Genomic DNA, 17,361 nt, shown 5'->3' with positions numbered 1-17,361 from the left:
TAAGATGTGTACGAAAACTTTGGCAAATCCTCAGGACACCATGACAATGCATTTCTATAAGATTCCTGCTGAAGACTGCTGTAAGCCTGGAGCCTGAACACAGTTTTGAGGCCTGTGCTTCAGGGTTGCAAGAATGCATTTGTCCAACCCACAGAAAACCTAGGTACAAACAAGGAGCCACTATTCACTACTGTGAATACCACTGCTGTGTCAGGCACTGAACAGCTGTGATCACAGCCACTTGGACACCATAGCACGCAAATACCACAACCTGCACAGAAAAGGTCTAACCAAGTCTCAAATATTCTCTTATTACTGTAAGGGTAGATCTAGTATTTGAACATAAATACCTTTTTAAAACCCCAAATGAAAATGGATTGTACTAGGAGTATCTGTCTGCAGAGAAAACCAAACATAAAATAATTCTGACTATAAGTTCTGACTACAGATTCTTGCAATCAGCATACAAAAGCCCTCTGGCAAAATTTAAATCTAAATGCAGACATAGTTCTTGTTTACAGGGATAGTTGTAAGAGCAAGAAACAGAAACAACAGCCTGAGGCACTGACAAGTTCTTTCCAGCTGGAAAACCCATGCACATAAGGTAAGCTACTTTACCAGGTAAGCAGAGCGATAGATTTACCATGCACTTTACTGATATACAAAATACACAACCAAAGACGGCCATAGGATATATACCAGGGAAATAAGGGAGAAGAGAAGAATGTGTTTCTTCAAATGAATAAATACAAATTGACAGCTCAGACTAGAAAATATCATAAAGAGTAAAGGGCAGTGGTTTAAAGATCACTTAACAAAAGAATATAAGAGGAAGACTAGGCCATGGTAAGATTTTAAGAGAAGTGAACTATGTTATTTGTGTAAAGAAATATGGTCTAGTTGAGGTATGGAAAGTGACCACAAAGTCTACTGGGAGACATTCCCATCTGAGTAGTTTTTATGCTTACAGCCTAATATGTTTAAAATACGTATCTAGCCATATCTTTTAAAATATCTATATCAACTTTTACCAACATTGCCCCTGATTATTTTATCATGTACTTTCTGTTAAGAGAAGAAAAAAAAAAGAAAAAAGAAAACAGCGACTAATTACATGTTGTTGTTTTTTCAAACTTCAATCTCCATATGCAGAGATTGCAGTGTCTTTGACGACAGCTCAAAAATCTTGGACCTTCTCTATCTCTACTCCTCTTCTCTATTTCCTATATAGGAAATCTCTATTTCCTATACCACATCAAAGTCATACGTAAGTGGAGGTGCAGCAAGAGAAAGTACTGCCTCCCTGCATTTTGACTTCACTCTACTATGCCCTACAGCTTTGTCTGACAAAGGTAAATCATGGTGAAAAAATTATTTTTCCTCTTCAAACTAACCCCCCACAGCTCAGGTTATTTTTCCTCTGTGAAAACAGCAGCACTGTGGCCACTTACTGTATCTGCTTTTTATACTTCTGTCTCCGTGGAACATCACAGTGCTGCAGGTCATGTACAGCATCCTGGTGGAATACGATGGGTGGTTCAGCACTTCAGTAGGACAGAGCTGCCACAGGTCACCGCTTACATACGCTAATAAAACAATGCATGAAAAAGCATATGGGGCTTCTCATTCAAAGGCTGGCTTGCAGTCTTTCCAATATTAGGAACATTAATACCCGCAAGAAAAAGGTGATCTACTGTTAGAGCTTTAGCTCTTTTTTGTAGTCCCTTAGAATGTGAATAACATGGTGCTCGGCTCTTTTCAAGGCAAGTCTGCAAGAGAAAAACTCCTTCACCTGTCTACCTGATATTAGTATGTTTAACCTTGACATACCTTTCTCTTCCCAAATCACAGATACATAACATGATCAAAACTGGTGTTATTTAAGAATATGATAGTTGTTAAAGAAAATGAAGCTAAGAAACTGAAGGTGCTGTTACTGCACAGTTGCATTCTAGTGGTACCCTGAAGCTACAAAAAGGTGTTATGGTCGAAGTATGGAATAAAACCTGGGAAATTAGTAGTAGATCCTTGGTTTGCATTCCTTCAAATTTGATTCTCTTCCTCTCTATCACATTCCCCAAATAGTCTATCTTTGCCAGCTTTTATTTGTGTGACCCTGTATGGCTGAGAAAGAGGGGGATGGAATGTAGATTCCAAAAATAGGGCAGAAGAGAGAAGCAGCATAAAAGCAGAAGTGGGAGAAAGACAGTAGTTGCAAAAGAATTTCAGCTATCTTAGTTCATTTCAGAGAAAAACGGTAAATCACCTGCCAGTCCCTAACAAAAATGCTTGAATTCTTTGTAAGAGAAGGAAAGACACAACCCTACTGAAGTCATGCAAGAAATACAAGACTGATAAACCTGTTTTCAGAATCCTTAGGATTAGTGTACGAAGTAATGAGAGTAACTGCATAAATGGATGTGGTTTTTATTTATTTATTTGTAGGAGAGGAAAAGATGGTACTTGGTAATGGCTAAATATTAGGCTAGCATTAAAAGAATGGAAAAAGTTTTACCATTTGGTACACATAGGAGAAAACAGAACTCAGATCCAGATTCAGTGGCATTATGGATTGCCTTGTGTTTAGTGGAAATATTTGTAGGGATGCATCCCTTTTGCTGACTTTGAAATGTGCCTTTAATGAAATTCTTCCTTTTCCCTTAATCCATCCATCAAGCTTGATAGCAAAGAGCAGACCTTTCAGCAAATAACACACCTTCCTTTCTGCATAAATTAGGCTCATCTGACCAGACAATCTTCATCCAGGGGTTGAATAACCTGGTTCTGCAAATATTACCCACTCCACTTTTTAAATTATAACCTCTGCTCTTCCCTGTTCTGTAGAAACATGTCACATCCCATTGAAGTGCTAAGTAGAGAGAAGGAAAGATGCAAATCACAGTTCATACTGCAAGGAAGTCACAGTTTAGTGGGGTATTTGGAGTGCACACTTCCCAGTACCTATTTGCTGCTCCCTCCTGACTTGCTAATCAATTTAGCTTGCTCAGTGTCTCAGTTTACCAGTCAAGAAAGTGACCAAAACCAGTACATTATTAATATGCACAGCAATGCCTACACAGATAAAGACAAAGCCCCCACTTCAACAAGCTTATTCTGAGATTTAATGAACATAATGTGCAGAAAACATTTTTATTGCTTAGTTCAAAGTCAGTAGCTAAGTGAAAAGCTATTTTGTTTTAACAACAGGAACAATAATCTCTGTGGACAGACATATAAGCAGAAAATTTGTTTCTCTCAGGAGCTAGTTTTACTGTGGCAGTGTGAGAATAGCCACCATGCATTTTAATCAAACCTGGTTAGCACTCCTTGTTTAGGAAAGCAGTGACCGTTCTTTTCATGGAGCTCTTGCAGCTATGGGGTTTTCCAGACTGGTTTGTTCTGGTGTCACCGAGCCGCTCTGAGATAAGGCAGAGATGTGAGAGCACTTTCTGCTTCCTCTTGTCACAGATTTAAGCCACTCATTCTGGCAAGCCAGACAGGAGGGATTCTCTGTGTATATGTACCACTGAAGTGCTTCAGCACTTATCCGATCAATCAATACCACGGATCACACGAGATCCCAGCAGGTGTGAGGACTGCGTGTATCTGTACAGACAGAGAAAGTCTCATTCAAGTAAGGATGCAGCACTATTCCTTCCAACACAATCAGCCCTCCTAAATGCATACACTCCTAGCTTGACAGCTCGCCAAAACCAGTGCATCTCCTCTAGGTCCATATGGCCTCCTGGACTCATGAGACGTTTATACCATGAAAGAGCCAGGAGGGGCCCACGCTCAGGCACTAAGAAATGGTGGTAACCTGAGAGGAGACAAAGCAACCTGCTGCCAGCAGGTGCTGCTTGAATGGCCAGGCTCTGCAATATTATTTTTGTAAGCATGCTACCTTGAAGTACCTGGTGTATCGTTACTGTCTTATCTAGCACAAATCAGGTACTCTGCACTTGAGTAGAGTACCTTCATGCTGCTTGCATGTCTATCTTCTGCTACTGACTGTCCCCAGTAACTCCAGTGACACACAACCCGTCTTAGAAAACACTTAATTCCATCCTGATTTGCTAATTGAATTTTCTATTTCTCAGTATATTCTGTGACATTATAATAAATCAATCATTTGACCACTTAAATGGGGAAAAATACATTTTTCCTTCATATGAAAAGATGCCATTCTAACGAATGTCTGTGCAAGTCTGATAAACCTCCTAGAACAGAAACTACACCATATCTACGCAACCAGAACAGTTACAGCTTCTCAGCAGCGATTATCTGTAGTTTCTCCTCCCTATTTTGCACGATGGTATCACCACTGCTGATCCTGTACTCTTCCTCAAGAGTGCTGTGTGTTACCTCGACTGACCTCCCTTTTTTTTCTAAGCGCTCTCCCTCCACAAAGCTCTCCAGCTCACCTCCTTCCTTCTAGCCTCGTGATAATAATGTTATATAAGTAATTCTGTCTCACTACAATATATTCTCCAGCTTACCTTTCACTATGCTGTTTATCTCTCAGACTGAAAAATCGTACATTATAAAAAGTAACTCAGCCTAAGCACTTTATATGTGGTTCTCTGTATTTTCTTGCTGTGATGATTTACCCCGAGAATCTGCTGGACTAAAGATGAGTTCAGACTATGCATGCACTACCAGCTGAAATACTTTCCCCCATATTTACTTTCTAGGAAGCAAAGGATGAGAATAACACAGAGGGTCTGATAGTTTTCATCAACAAACCTGACTGTACCAATTAGCATCAAATGTAGATGAGTGGTTTGAAAACGATACTAAAATGAGTGTATACATTATATACAAGCTTCAAGTTCCATGAACCAAAGATTTTCAGTTTTGGCTTCCCTGCAGAACTGAGTTTTAGATTAACTGCCCATACCCACGCCAAACTCCTACCTTTTTATTCCAGCTGGATGGCCTTGCAGGGGAGTGAGCAGATATTGTCAGCTGCCAACACAGCCGTGCTTTACAGTAATTCAGTAAATTTTCATAGGCAGTATTTCTTCAGTCTGCACTTGGACTAGGCTAATTAGAGGGAATTTAACGTAGATTGATACTACAATGAATACAGCAAAGCTGAAGGAATTGCAGATACCATCATAATTCATCTGTCTATGAATAAACTAACAAACAAGGCACTGAGTACACTCAGTGCTTACCAACTCCAGGCTCTTAAGACTCATTTCTAGTGGCATAATTTTCAGACAGATGATATAACATACAAGGAAATGACTGCATGGAATGAAAGAGTTGTAGATGGGTTTTACATTACTTATCTAGGAAGAGTGTAAAAAATTATGTGTTAAAGTTATGTCTTAATGAAAATCTTGGGTGAAAAGCTGACATCCAACTTTTATAAATAAACCATTCATGACTGTTAGCAGGGGGGAAAAAAGCAAAAAGCATTTTATAAGAGGGAAAAACAGAGTACAAATGGTGCGAAAATTATGCTTCTAGACTTTCTCAGTAGTGTCCCATGGCATATGAGACATTCTGAACAAAGCTGAGTTACTACATTTTAGTTTAATTTTTTACAATTCTTAGCAGAATTCTAAGGACAGCGTGATAACCAGCACAAGGACGGTAATCTGTTCTGGCTGAGCAGCACTGAGCCTCCCTGAGCAGGCAGCTCCCTCACCCAGCATTATAACCACTCAGGAATGTGTAATTCCCCATGTAACGTATATACAAAGCTAACTTGTATACATTACAATGGTGTCTGCTTGAGATGGTTCTGAACTTCACCTCTAATTTTCCCACTAACTCTACTCCAGCATTACCAGGAACGAGAAAGGGGCCAGATATCGAAGAGGACAGCAGCACAAAGAAGGCCATGCCATCAACTCAGATATAACGATGCGTCACTTGTGGCACTTTAAATAGATCTTAAAATTCATGAAAAAAAATTTGCTGATGTGAAGTTTCACTTCTACAGTCTTCTGTGAAGCATACGTCAGCGGGACTTCTGTGATGAGCAGCTCTAGTAAGCGGGCACTCCAAAGGTTCCGCTCTACTTGTGCTGTGCCGATTGCGTAGAAGCCCGACAGACCGCCGAGGGATGACTGTAAGTACGTAACACTGGAAAGGGGTAGGAGATAATTAATTATTTTCCACAACCTTTCTCTCCTTTCACTCCCGATGGGACGGTTTTGTGGCAACACAATGCAGGGTTTGTACTCCCCATTAGGAGAGCCTGGAAGAAGCTAACGGGCCGCTGGGTACCTAATCAGCCTCTCCCAGAGGCGAGCAAGGGACTTCAAAGGAGGAATGCAAAAGGAAGAGCCCTGCTTAATTAGTGTGCAGCTAGGAGGGGGGCAGGCTTGCTGGAAGACACAAGGCTAACTGCTCCCTGTTAAAGTCCCTTAGTGGAGAGGTAAGCCTGGCAAATACATTCACTTTTTTGGCTGCCAACATTCAACTTCAGCTTGCCTGAGTCCTGGCAGCATGGAAATTTTTTCTGTATTAGTCGTTCACAGAAAGGAACAAAGAACCTGCTGTCAATACATCCCAGAAGCAAACCAAAATGGAGCTGCTCTGTACATGTAGGTCAAGTTTTACATACGCCAAGTGGCAGAGGCTACACATTTTTAAAATACAGCTTTTTTAATCCCTCTGTCTGGTCGTGCTGGGAGGTGCCCAAGGGCTGGGCGGGGAGTGGAAGGACCAGGGGAACCCTGGCAGAGCTGCAGGTGGCAGTGTGCTGGGAAAGGGAGTGAGGACACGGTCCCAGGTGCACCCACCGCCAGGCACACTGCACCGAGCGGTGACAATTCAGGTGTTCTTCTAATGAACAGTGAGCAGCAAAGGGTTTTTAAGCAGTATCTTCATGTAACCTTTGTGCTTTTCTAATAAAAGGCATGGAAAGGTTGGTTTTTGTCTTGATAGATTTTCTTAGATTTTTTCCTTGCTTTCTTTTTCCCTAAGCAGTATCAGAAACTAAATCTGGTCCTCGGGGACTTGCCTGTGAGAGCTGGATGGCAACCGAGAAGAGGAATATGTTCTAAGATAAATATATAATCCTAAGAAGCTCATAAATAAATACTTTATAAAGTACAAACTGAACCTGAATTTTTCTTACAAAATTCATAGTTCACAGAACTGTGAGCCACAGACACTTCATCCGCATCTTTGCAAGTAATTAAAAGATAACCAAGATAATTTTTAATGCATATAGGAAAACATGCCTGCAACTTAACTGTCTTTAGCAGAAAGATTATGAGAAAAGATTGTCCCAGAAGAAGCTTGTAATAAAGAATGTCACTACCAAAACAGCTGTTTTCCTCCTAAGTGTTTTAGGTACGTGTATAAATGCCTATATTTAAATAAAAATATTTGTCCTCTTTGTGCTACAATCAATTTTAATTTCAAGTGTTCTCCCTCCCTTTTTCTCCAACTGCATCTCAGATCTAAGTTAGTATAACTACCTACACCGCTGTTAACAGAATATACCATTTGAGTATAGAGACCAATACTTTCTTAGAAACCTTTTAATTTCTTGCTTGCATCGTGCTGTGTTGGAAACAAAGGAGATTGATTTGTCATAATGCCCAGGAGAATACACGGCATCAACAGCTGAGGAGAAGGGCACAGAAGCTTTGGAGACATTGAAATAACAAACACAAGAGCTTAAGAACTGCATCTATACAGTCTGCTTGTGTTATGAAACCCACTCACGTCTAGAGGATACCACTTTGTTTTCAAAGACCAAATGAAGTGCACAGTCAGATTTATTATATGCTTCAAAAAGAAGAGAGATGCTCTCTGAATAGGGAATCCATGCTCAAACACAGCAAAACAAATGTACAATTTTGCTTATTTCACATTCTTCATACTGAGTATGAAGTATACACACGAGCCTTTCTATGCAGGTTAATTCATAGGTGGGAAAACAAAACTTGTGTTAATAACAGAAATTTTAAAAGCTCAAGCCCTTAGAACAGAGGCTTTAAAAGCAAGAAGAATCAAAATTTGCTGCTTACCACAGGGTAACAAAGAAAGAAAACATAATAGGGATGTGGTGACAATGTCTGTTTCTTCATCTTAAGTCTAAACGAGTAGGGCATGATCGACATATTATAAAAAAATAAAGAACACAATAGGCAAAAAAGGCTAAAAATTGAAAGATTAATTGTCATCTCTCTTAATATTTACTATAAGCTTTTTGACAATCAAGGGATTTCTGTAGAAACATCCAGCTCTTGGGTCTTAAAACACAATGAATTTAACCTAATTTGGGAATGTATGGTCTTTGTGTTAAAACACAGAAAGGAAGGAGAAAAGCATCATGATCTAAAGAGGGTAAAGGAAAGATAACACAAGGGGAGTACTGTTAAAACTGGATGAATTATATTTTCATTTAGTACAGACATAAATTTAACATGAAGACTGCCTTTAAATCATAGCTTATAAGTAAAGGGAACAGGCAACCTCTTAATCTATATTAGCTTCAGGTTTTTCAAAAGGATATTTTTACCATTAAAATTTTAACTTCTATCATTTTGTATTCACTTTTCACTTTATTCATTTGCTTATACTAAATAGTGGAGAAAAACTAGAGTGAGAATGTAAAAAATCAAGATGGCCATTTAACATCTTTTCCTGAAACACTGTCTTATGAAAAACTGCACACAATGTAAAGCTAAAATCTCCCAATTTAAGAATGTATTTTGCCACTTAAACAAAATGAATATAATATACACAAAGTTGTGATATGAGATTTCATTTTAAAAAACAGTGCTTTGCTCTCCTAGCTGTGTCTTAGGAGGGAATCTACTTTCTTTCATAGATATGGCTCCTTCAGAACTTGCCTAATAAATTAAGGACCTGCACCTTACTGGAAAAGTCCTTCAGGGTCCCTTGGCAAGCTCAGTAAAACTAGGAAAATTAAATGCAATACCCGGCAAAGTTGCAACTCCAGTTATTAGAATTTGTGCATTTAAAATACCAACACACTTTCAGTTTGGTACAGTGATGGTTCCTGAAGGTCTGTTCCAACAGACTGCTGTCAGCACCGTGTATTTGTTGAAGGCCACTGTGCCCAGTTCCCACCGGCGTTTTAATTGGAAGCAGATCCGCTTCGGGCTGCTCCTGGTAGCATCGCTGGAAGCACAGGCCTCTCTGCTTCCCATTTCCTGTTCTGTTGTATTTCTAGCATCAATGCAAGGCAAACCTTAAACAATCCAGAACTTTAGCTTTTCTAATCAACTGAAAGCAATGTTAAGAGTAAAAAATTTAAATGCCTTCCTGGGAAAAGCCTTGCTTGCATTTCACTCCCCTGTATTCCTCAAAAAAGGCATCCATACACAAGCACACAAAATCAATAAATACATATGCAGAAAGAAGAGCAAAAATATACGCAAAACACCAGTGTCAGCAAATGCAAGTAAGAAAATATGCAACTCTTACTTGGTTAAAAAAAATCAGATCAACATGAAATTTCTTTTTAACAGCTTTTTAGATGCCTATTACTTCGGATTACAAAAGCTGTAAAATTGTTGAAGTAATTCCTATCACTAAAAAATATATTTAAATTTATATTTAAATTTAGAACACCCATTCAGCCACCAGCCATTGTAGGTCTTTAGTCTGCCTAACTATAATGAATGACTATTTAAATACAACAAAAAGATAAAACTGTATTGGAAAGGATCCTTGTGCAGTTCATTTGATGCCATGGCCCACTTCCAACTAACAAAAGGTTGAACAACTAACAGCACCCCCCAGAAATAGTGCTATTTCACAGCTTTCAATCCCAAATCCTGCCTTTGAAAGTCTGGGATAACAATCATCACAGCGTGGCCTTAAAAAGATCAAATCCAGTCTCCAATGGCAGAGCTGGGGAATTCTCAGCTGTATCACAGCTCAAGTGTCCTCTCTCTTCTACAAATCACTGCTGTCCTAGGGAAATGAAATCTTTCAGGTATCAAGGTCAAAATACTCGGATTAACGCAGTAGCTAACCATGTTACATTTCACTGGAAGGGCACAGGGGAAAAAAGGCATCATTGACCCACCATTTCTTCAGGGTGATGATCTTACATAACTCAAAGTAACCCATATTTTCCAGAAATAACCATAATTCTTGATTGCAAAATGACGACTTGGTCAATGAACCTGTATTTCATGCTTAAAATAACTTCTTTACGAAGCGTGTGCTTCTTTTGTGATTTCAAGGAAACTCCGTGTAGAAGAGTGCGAAGATCAACAGTCAGCAAACAGTCAAAAAGTTTCCTGATGATTAATAAGCACCTTTGAAGTGGCCTCCATCAATATTGTTATTTCTGGAATTCCAAGTATGAACTCTGCAAACAGCCAGACTACACATTTCTATTCAGTGGCAATAAATGTCAGCTAATTTGGTACCAAGTACAACAGGATATTATTGTTTATGTATGGTCTTTATCTCACAGTTAAGGGAAAATCTGCCAAATTCCACAAGTTATTTCCCCATTGAAAGGAATTTTAGAAATAGATGGAGGCACTGTGTCAGTGTGTAGTTTTCTATTTTTTTTTTCATTGGAATAAAAATGTCATCCTTGCACAATATACTTCAGTTCTGAATAGATTCATTAGCCTTTCGTGTTTGATCTTAATTTGATGACAAAGACATTAAATGGATGTTGCATTATACTGAATGCAGTTTTGACAATGGGTTCATTCACCCATTGTAGTTTCTAAGAGGAGGTCCTTGTATTAAAATGGCTTAACGATTCAAAAAATCATCTCAAAAGGCGATTAATTAACACGTTAGCTTAAAGAAATCCTGTCACATTCATTTGAAGTTTCTTTCTTAAAAAAGAAATCAAAACACATTTGTGCATTGCAACACCACTGGCTGGCCTCTGCGAAATCACAGTGTATAAATTACAAAGCAAGCTTTTTCACAGTAAACACAGAGCTGTGGACAAATCAAAACGATGTCCTCTTCGTCCCTAGAGCAGAGCAGAACTAAATGCATATTCAAAATATTCGAGAGCTGTTACTTTTTTTATTATTTATTTTAACTATACTGCAGCAGTAGTTGTTTCAAACTTCCTATCGTACAATCATGCTGGAAACTGACTATTGCAAATAATACCTTTATCAATTATTGGACTATATAAATTACTATTTATCTTTCATTGCAAATTGAGATGGATTTTAAAGTAGTAAAGTAATCAAGCAATATTAATGAGAAAAATGCTGATTTAAAAAAAAAATCTTGCTTACATCCAGTTCCTCGTTTTTTTTTTTTCCTTTTTCACTCAGTAGCCCTAGTATGAGTGTCTGAACACTAATGCTGTAGAGCAGTAAGTACCAAGTTTATTCTCCTTTTAAATACTTTGAGCTAGATTTACACTTTTGCAGCCTATTGTATTTCAAAATAATACAGTCAATCAATATGGCTTTGGTTATAAAGCTTGATTTGAGTGAAATGATCTGTCATTGCTATTCATATTAATCCATTCATGAAATTATTTCTATTCCTAGAAATAGCCAGTTGCTTAACAGTATTTAAACTGGCATACAGTAGCACACCTCTCATATACTGTACCACCACCTGACATAGCATGCATGCAAATTCAAAATGCTTTTAGTTTTTATTATTCAGACACTCATTTTGTATTTCTAACTTTGCTTTTTTCTGCAGCATAGGAAATTGTTTGATCACAGAGATTAAAGAGCAATATATGACCTGGGAATAAATACCCTAATACGATCAGGACAATATCGAAGGTCTGCCTCACTCTTCATTCAAGAAAAATAGAAAATTTTGTAATGAGGAGGTATTACTAATGTGCTCATAACTTGCAATTATAGCCTCTGAAGTAAGATAAGATTTGGTTGCATTCTAGCCAAAGCACAACTGAAAGGTGAGGCTGTGTCCTGCATCTGTTAGACCTGCAGCTTGCTTCTTTCAGAAGACATTAACATTCCTCGTACCCACTCTGCTTGATATATTTGTATGGTAGTCAGCTCCCATATAGCTGGCACCATAAAGATCAAAACAGTTGCTTATTACAATATGCAAAGAAAAGGGAATTTTCTTATCTACCCATACACTACTTGGAGTCTGTACCACGAGAGGTATATCTCAATTAAATATAACTTTTTCCTTTTTTCTTTTTCCCTCTCAAAGGTTGCAAACCTTGTATGTGATTCTTGTTGTGCCTAAGGGAATGGGTGAAAAATTACAAACATTGCCCAATGTGTAACTAGAAAAACTGCCCTACAGTGGGTGGGGGAGTTCAGAACTTGGCAGCTGCTGTGTAATCAAAAGCTTTTACAAAAGCTAAAATAAATGAGGCTGACTGATCCTGGGAGTTATATTCCTGCAGACATTATAAGATGTTCAGCTTTTCAGACAGCATTCACTGTGGTAACTGTCTAGAGGGAGTGCACTGTACATCCACTGAACAGGAATAATTCACAAGAGCTCAAGACATTTGAAGCAAATTTGAGTCCACACTTGAGAAAGCATGACATGTGGCTAAGAACTGAAACTCCAGCTATTTGTGGGTTCTGTTTTCTAATTTCTTTGAATCTAAGTCCTGTTGACCAAAGAAATGGGTGTGGTCTATAAGTCTAACTTCCACAGGTGACAGCAATATGTAAAGCATCTTTATTGATTTATATATAATGGCAAACTGCAGATATTGAATTGAATCTTAATATAATCTTAATTTTTGCCAACTGCATTTGACTTTTGTTGTTGTATTAGGAGAAAGGAAGGAAAAATAAACTCACTAGAAGGAAAAACAGGATTAAGTTGCACCTTGTAAGTCTGTAATACCTGCTCAGTGATGTCCCAAAAGGCTCCTGTAAGGCTTTACAGACCATTATTGGTTTCACTGATGTCACTAAGGAAAATTCAACTTTCATCCAAACTCTTGTCTTTCAAAACATCCTTCCTAGCTTTTGGGAAAGTACAGCTCCAAGACGCTGTCCCTGCTGTTTGGTGTCAGGCAATGTAGTAATGGGGAGCTGCTTCCTCAGGTACACCGGCACCTGATTAGCATGGAAAGCGCCCCCAGCACTCCTGCAAGCTTTAGCACATGCTTACAGCAAGAGTAAGGCTTCACAGTAGAATGTGAATTTTCAGTCTTGTTTTCAACCCATGGTTTAATGGAACTTCAAAATGTGGAAGCCATCTGCACCTGGGCAACTGGACAGAATTTGGACAGAAAACCTGTATACGCTGCCTGTGAAGAATTGCTCAGCATCAAGCAGATTCAAGCTTCTTCTTTCTGCTTTGGGACTGAAGCTAAACAGCAATAATAATAATGCAAATAACTTAAGCATAATCATGAATAAGTGCTTTTTAAAAATAGAAAATGAATCCTCTCCTAAATAATGGATTATAATTTTTGTATTTATAAGTCATATGTTTATTTTCAGGTGTTTCCTGTGGTTCATACTGAGTCATGTGGCTCCTATACCAACAGGTGTTCACACCAGACCAGACTTTAAAAATATATATTTTTAATCTGATATGAAATGCATAACAACTCCCAAAGAAAAATCCAACAGTATGACTGGAACACCCACGTAACTTCTTTTTTTTCCATGTAAACAGAGACCTATGATTAAAGTCTGAGCTCCCATGGTTCTGATGCGTACAAGTATGTATTACACACACAGGCTCAGCAGGCTCTCATTATGCAGTCACAGCAAAGAAAAAGTAAATGCCTCAATGAACAAGGGAGAGGGGGGAGATTTTTCAATGGTTCTGTTGAAAGGCTGCATCAACTTGGGGAAAAGAGAAATTATTGCATTCTCCTTTTTTATCCATGATTTGGGATAAAATTATTTGTTGATAATAAATAGCGGAAACACTACTTCAGCTAAAAATGGTTTCTGGAAGTCATAAGCTTCAAGAATTCCTTGCCATTCAAAGAGTAACTACACAAGTATATAAAATTAACTAGGTAATGTAAAACCTGAGTAAATTATTAATTCAAGTTAAACCAGAAATAACAACCTGCTCTTTAATATTTTGGGGTAAATGATAAATGTCCAATTACCCCAGACACACAGTCACTGAAAGGTAGAATTAATCCAGGAGACATGGTCTGGTTCTTTATTTTTCTTCTACAGAAGACATAAATTAACCCATTGGTTTTAGCTACCATAAATAATAGAGATTATGTCAATATGCACACTTAAAAGAAAGTTACTCTCACGCTATGTCCTCCATTCTTTCTCCAAAGCACACAGCATACATTATACTTTAAGACTTTGCTCCAGTAGTGTAGAAAAAAACAAGCTACACGCTCCATGTATCCTGCTGCATTCAACTTTAAAGTAAACATACTTGCCTCATTCACCTGATTGCCAGAGAACTGCTAAGTGCCCAGTATGCCAACAGCTACCACGACATCCAAGATAAACACAGCCCTCATGTGGTCACTGGTATCCTGAGAGCTCCTGCTTGCATTGTCCCAGCACCTGAACGTCAGGCTGGGAAAGTCAAAGAAGTGAGGCTGGATTCCACTGCAGTTTATTTCACTTGATTCTCCCCCTACATCAAAATCATAAAAGTCTGAACCACAGATATTGCATTGCCTGTAGTGTAGTGTGGAGAGCGAGAGCCAAATGAGAAACAGTTGTTCCTATCTCATGACAATCAAGATTTCATTTATTTACCTACTTAGCACTGTAATGATTTTTTCCCCTCAAAAAACACAGATGAAACCAACCTCCTTTTAGAATATGTAACAGTGCACTGATTAGGACATTTGACTGCTGTGATAAAAATAAAATAAAATAAAAATAAAAATTCAAGCCCCTAACTCAAATAATACATTAAATAATAATAATAAAAAAATCCAGCAGTGGAAATTTGGAAATTTCCTGCCATGTCTGAAAAGAGAAGACACCCTCAGCACTCGAGTCCTATCACAGGCATGAACCTGGAGTTCCCAGCACTCCCCCTGTGCAACTAGTTCTTCTGGAGCATTTTCTCCACTCCTGTGAATAAACAAGTACTGACAAGTTTCTACTGAAGCTTTTCAGAAAACATTGCTCCTGTTTGTAATGACAGTTCAACGCTTCGGTTTAGTGAACTGCCTACTCCAATTATACTTGAGAGTGTATTTTCACAGAGTCAGACCTCTCATGTAAACCAGAAATCTTGGTCTTGACAAAAGTGCCTCTTAGTGGCCTACAAACATCTCTGGCTTTAAGAAATCTGGCCATTACAACACCCAATTAGCCAATTCCTGACTAACACAACCAGAATTACCTAGCAGTTTGGCGGCTTGCATCGTCTGAAACCAGGCCAATTACAAAGAATATTAAAAATGGGCTCTTTTTTTTTTTTTTTTTTTTTTTTCCTCTCCTCTCCAAGGACCTGAGATAACCAACATTTGACATCTTCAAGGAAGCAGGTTAAAAAGATATAATAATCACTTACTATAGTCAGGACTGTACTTCATGCTCACATCTACAAGCAATCCCTCCTGATATAAATGAATGCTGTTTATCCATACCTGAGGGAAGACTTTATTTTTAAGAATGCACATACAGATTATATATTTAAATTAATGAAGCTTGTAATGTATGTCAAGGACAAATTGTACGGACTTTTTTTAAAACTAGTTTTAGTGCTATCTGCAGCAGTTTTCACACATTCTTAAATTAGTCCGTGGACATTTTGAAGGTTAAAGAACAATGAACTCTGAGAACGTTAACATTAAGTTCAATGTGAAAAACAACATAAATCATATGCTGGCAGAGCGGCATTTCATTTTTGCCAGGGGCAAGGCAAAAAGCGTAAAAGCAACTGTGTTAAATGGAAACTTGTTACGTTGAAAGTAAAGGGAAGGAGGAAATAGTAAGAACTAAAGCTGAAACTGAAAATTACACATTTATCATGGCTGTTTTCTGTGGTGTCTCTCCAATGCAAGCTTTACAACCAAAGGACTCCAAGACAGAGCATGTGGTGATTGGTAAATTGAAGAAGCGGTTGGCAATAAGTTAACTCCAAACTTTGGAGGGGTGTTATCAGTATGCTTCTGGAAGAGCAAATGCTGCTCAGCACACCAGGAACGTCCGCTGCACTCATTAGTGCACACCGAGTACTCCATAAATTATTCCGCTGCCATCTTACCGCTCATAGACAGGACTAAGACAAATATTCCCTCAGAAAAACAGCAGCTGGTATTTCACGTCTCTGTCATTAGGCCAAATTCTGTTAGGAATCTCCAACGAGTAAGTTCTGGCCCGGTATACAGCCAGGCTTCAGCCTCTCCATCTCAAGCTGCCCTGTATTCAGCGTACGGCCAGTCTGACACCATAGGTGCCAAAAAATACACCAGGTATGTGCTCTAAGCATGAGCAGCAAGTCAAGCATTTAAGTAAGTAACTTCACTGTCAATTTGAGGATAACATTTCTAACAGATGCAGCTGGATACAAAATATACAGCATCTCTCACTCCCCTCCAGCCTCTTTTTCCTTGCAGTGGTTGAAATTTTACCACTTTGTTGCTATCATTTGCATAGCCTCCGTTGACATAAGGTCTAAGGCAAAAAAAAAAAAAAAAAAAAAACAAAAAAAAAAAACAACACAACTGTTGGCTTTTTGGTGCCTGTTGTTGATGTGTTTACCTTTACCTCAAGTCTTCTTTTTATTAACAACATAATTGCAGAATTATTTCTGGTTACTACTGACCACTCTTGCTAAATGCATTGCTTTCTGAATCTTCTCCTTTCTTAGTGCTGTAATATCCATGCTTTGGGTTGAAAAGAACCATTGGAAGCCATTTAGCCAAACACCCTGCTCCAAAGAGGGCTAAGTGTTAGTCTAGTTTGCTCAACTTGCCTGTCCAGGCAAGTTTTGAGATACTCCAACAGCAGAGAACCCACAACCTCTCTGAACAACCTCTTCTACTGCTGAGTACCATGTTGTGAAGGTTTGGTTTTGTTTTGGTTTTGTGTAACTGTTGTGAAGGTGTTTTTTTGTTTGTTTGGTTGTTGCTGTTGTTGTTTTCTTTTATTTTCTTTTTCTTTTCCCACCAACTCTAATCAAAACCTTCCTTGTTGCAACTTGTGACCTTTGATTCTGGTTTGTTCTCATCTTAACAATCTGAACCGTTTTCCACCTTGTTTGATTCTTCCATGTGTTAAGAGTCCGTATGTTTACATTTTTATAAGAAAAAGGTCTGATCAACTGTTGAAATGCAACACATGTTAAAGCTGCAGCATGTTTCCATCATACAGTTGCAGGAAGTTTTGCTGCAGCCTGGCAAAGTAGTAGAGCGTGCACAGTCTTAAGCACTTGAGTAGTCCCACTGATCTTCAAAGGGATTATTCACATACTTAAGTTAAGCACATTATTAAATATTTTGATGGATCACAGTCT

General features: G+C 38.4%; 1 protein-coding gene across 1 annotated transcript in view; it reads right to left on the bottom strand.

The window, feature by feature from the left end:
* Positions 1 to 3,551: 3,551 nt before the first annotated feature.
* Positions 3,552 to 17,361, bottom strand: part of LOC311443874 (uncharacterized protein) — a gene marked incomplete at its 3' end in the record, with an annotated part of 33,760 nt that continues 19,950 nt past the window's right edge. The window contains exons 3-5 of the mRNA XM_084534448.1: positions 5,974 to 6,099; positions 4,500 to 4,526; positions 3,552 to 3,606 (exon numbers count right to left, since the gene is read on the bottom strand). Coding sequence (XP_084390574.1) covers positions 3,552 to 3,606; positions 4,500 to 4,526; positions 5,974 to 6,099 — 208 coding nt within the window. The remainder of the gene's footprint in view (positions 3,607 to 4,499; positions 4,527 to 5,973; positions 6,100 to 17,361) is intronic.

This window comes from Aythya ferina (genome assembly GCF_964211825.1).
Source record: "Aythya ferina genome assembly, chromosome: 13".
In the NCBI taxonomy this organism is placed as follows: Eukaryota; Metazoa; Chordata; class Aves; order Anseriformes; family Anatidae; genus Aythya; species Aythya ferina.
This window is presented reverse-complemented; position numbering and strand designations above follow the sequence as displayed.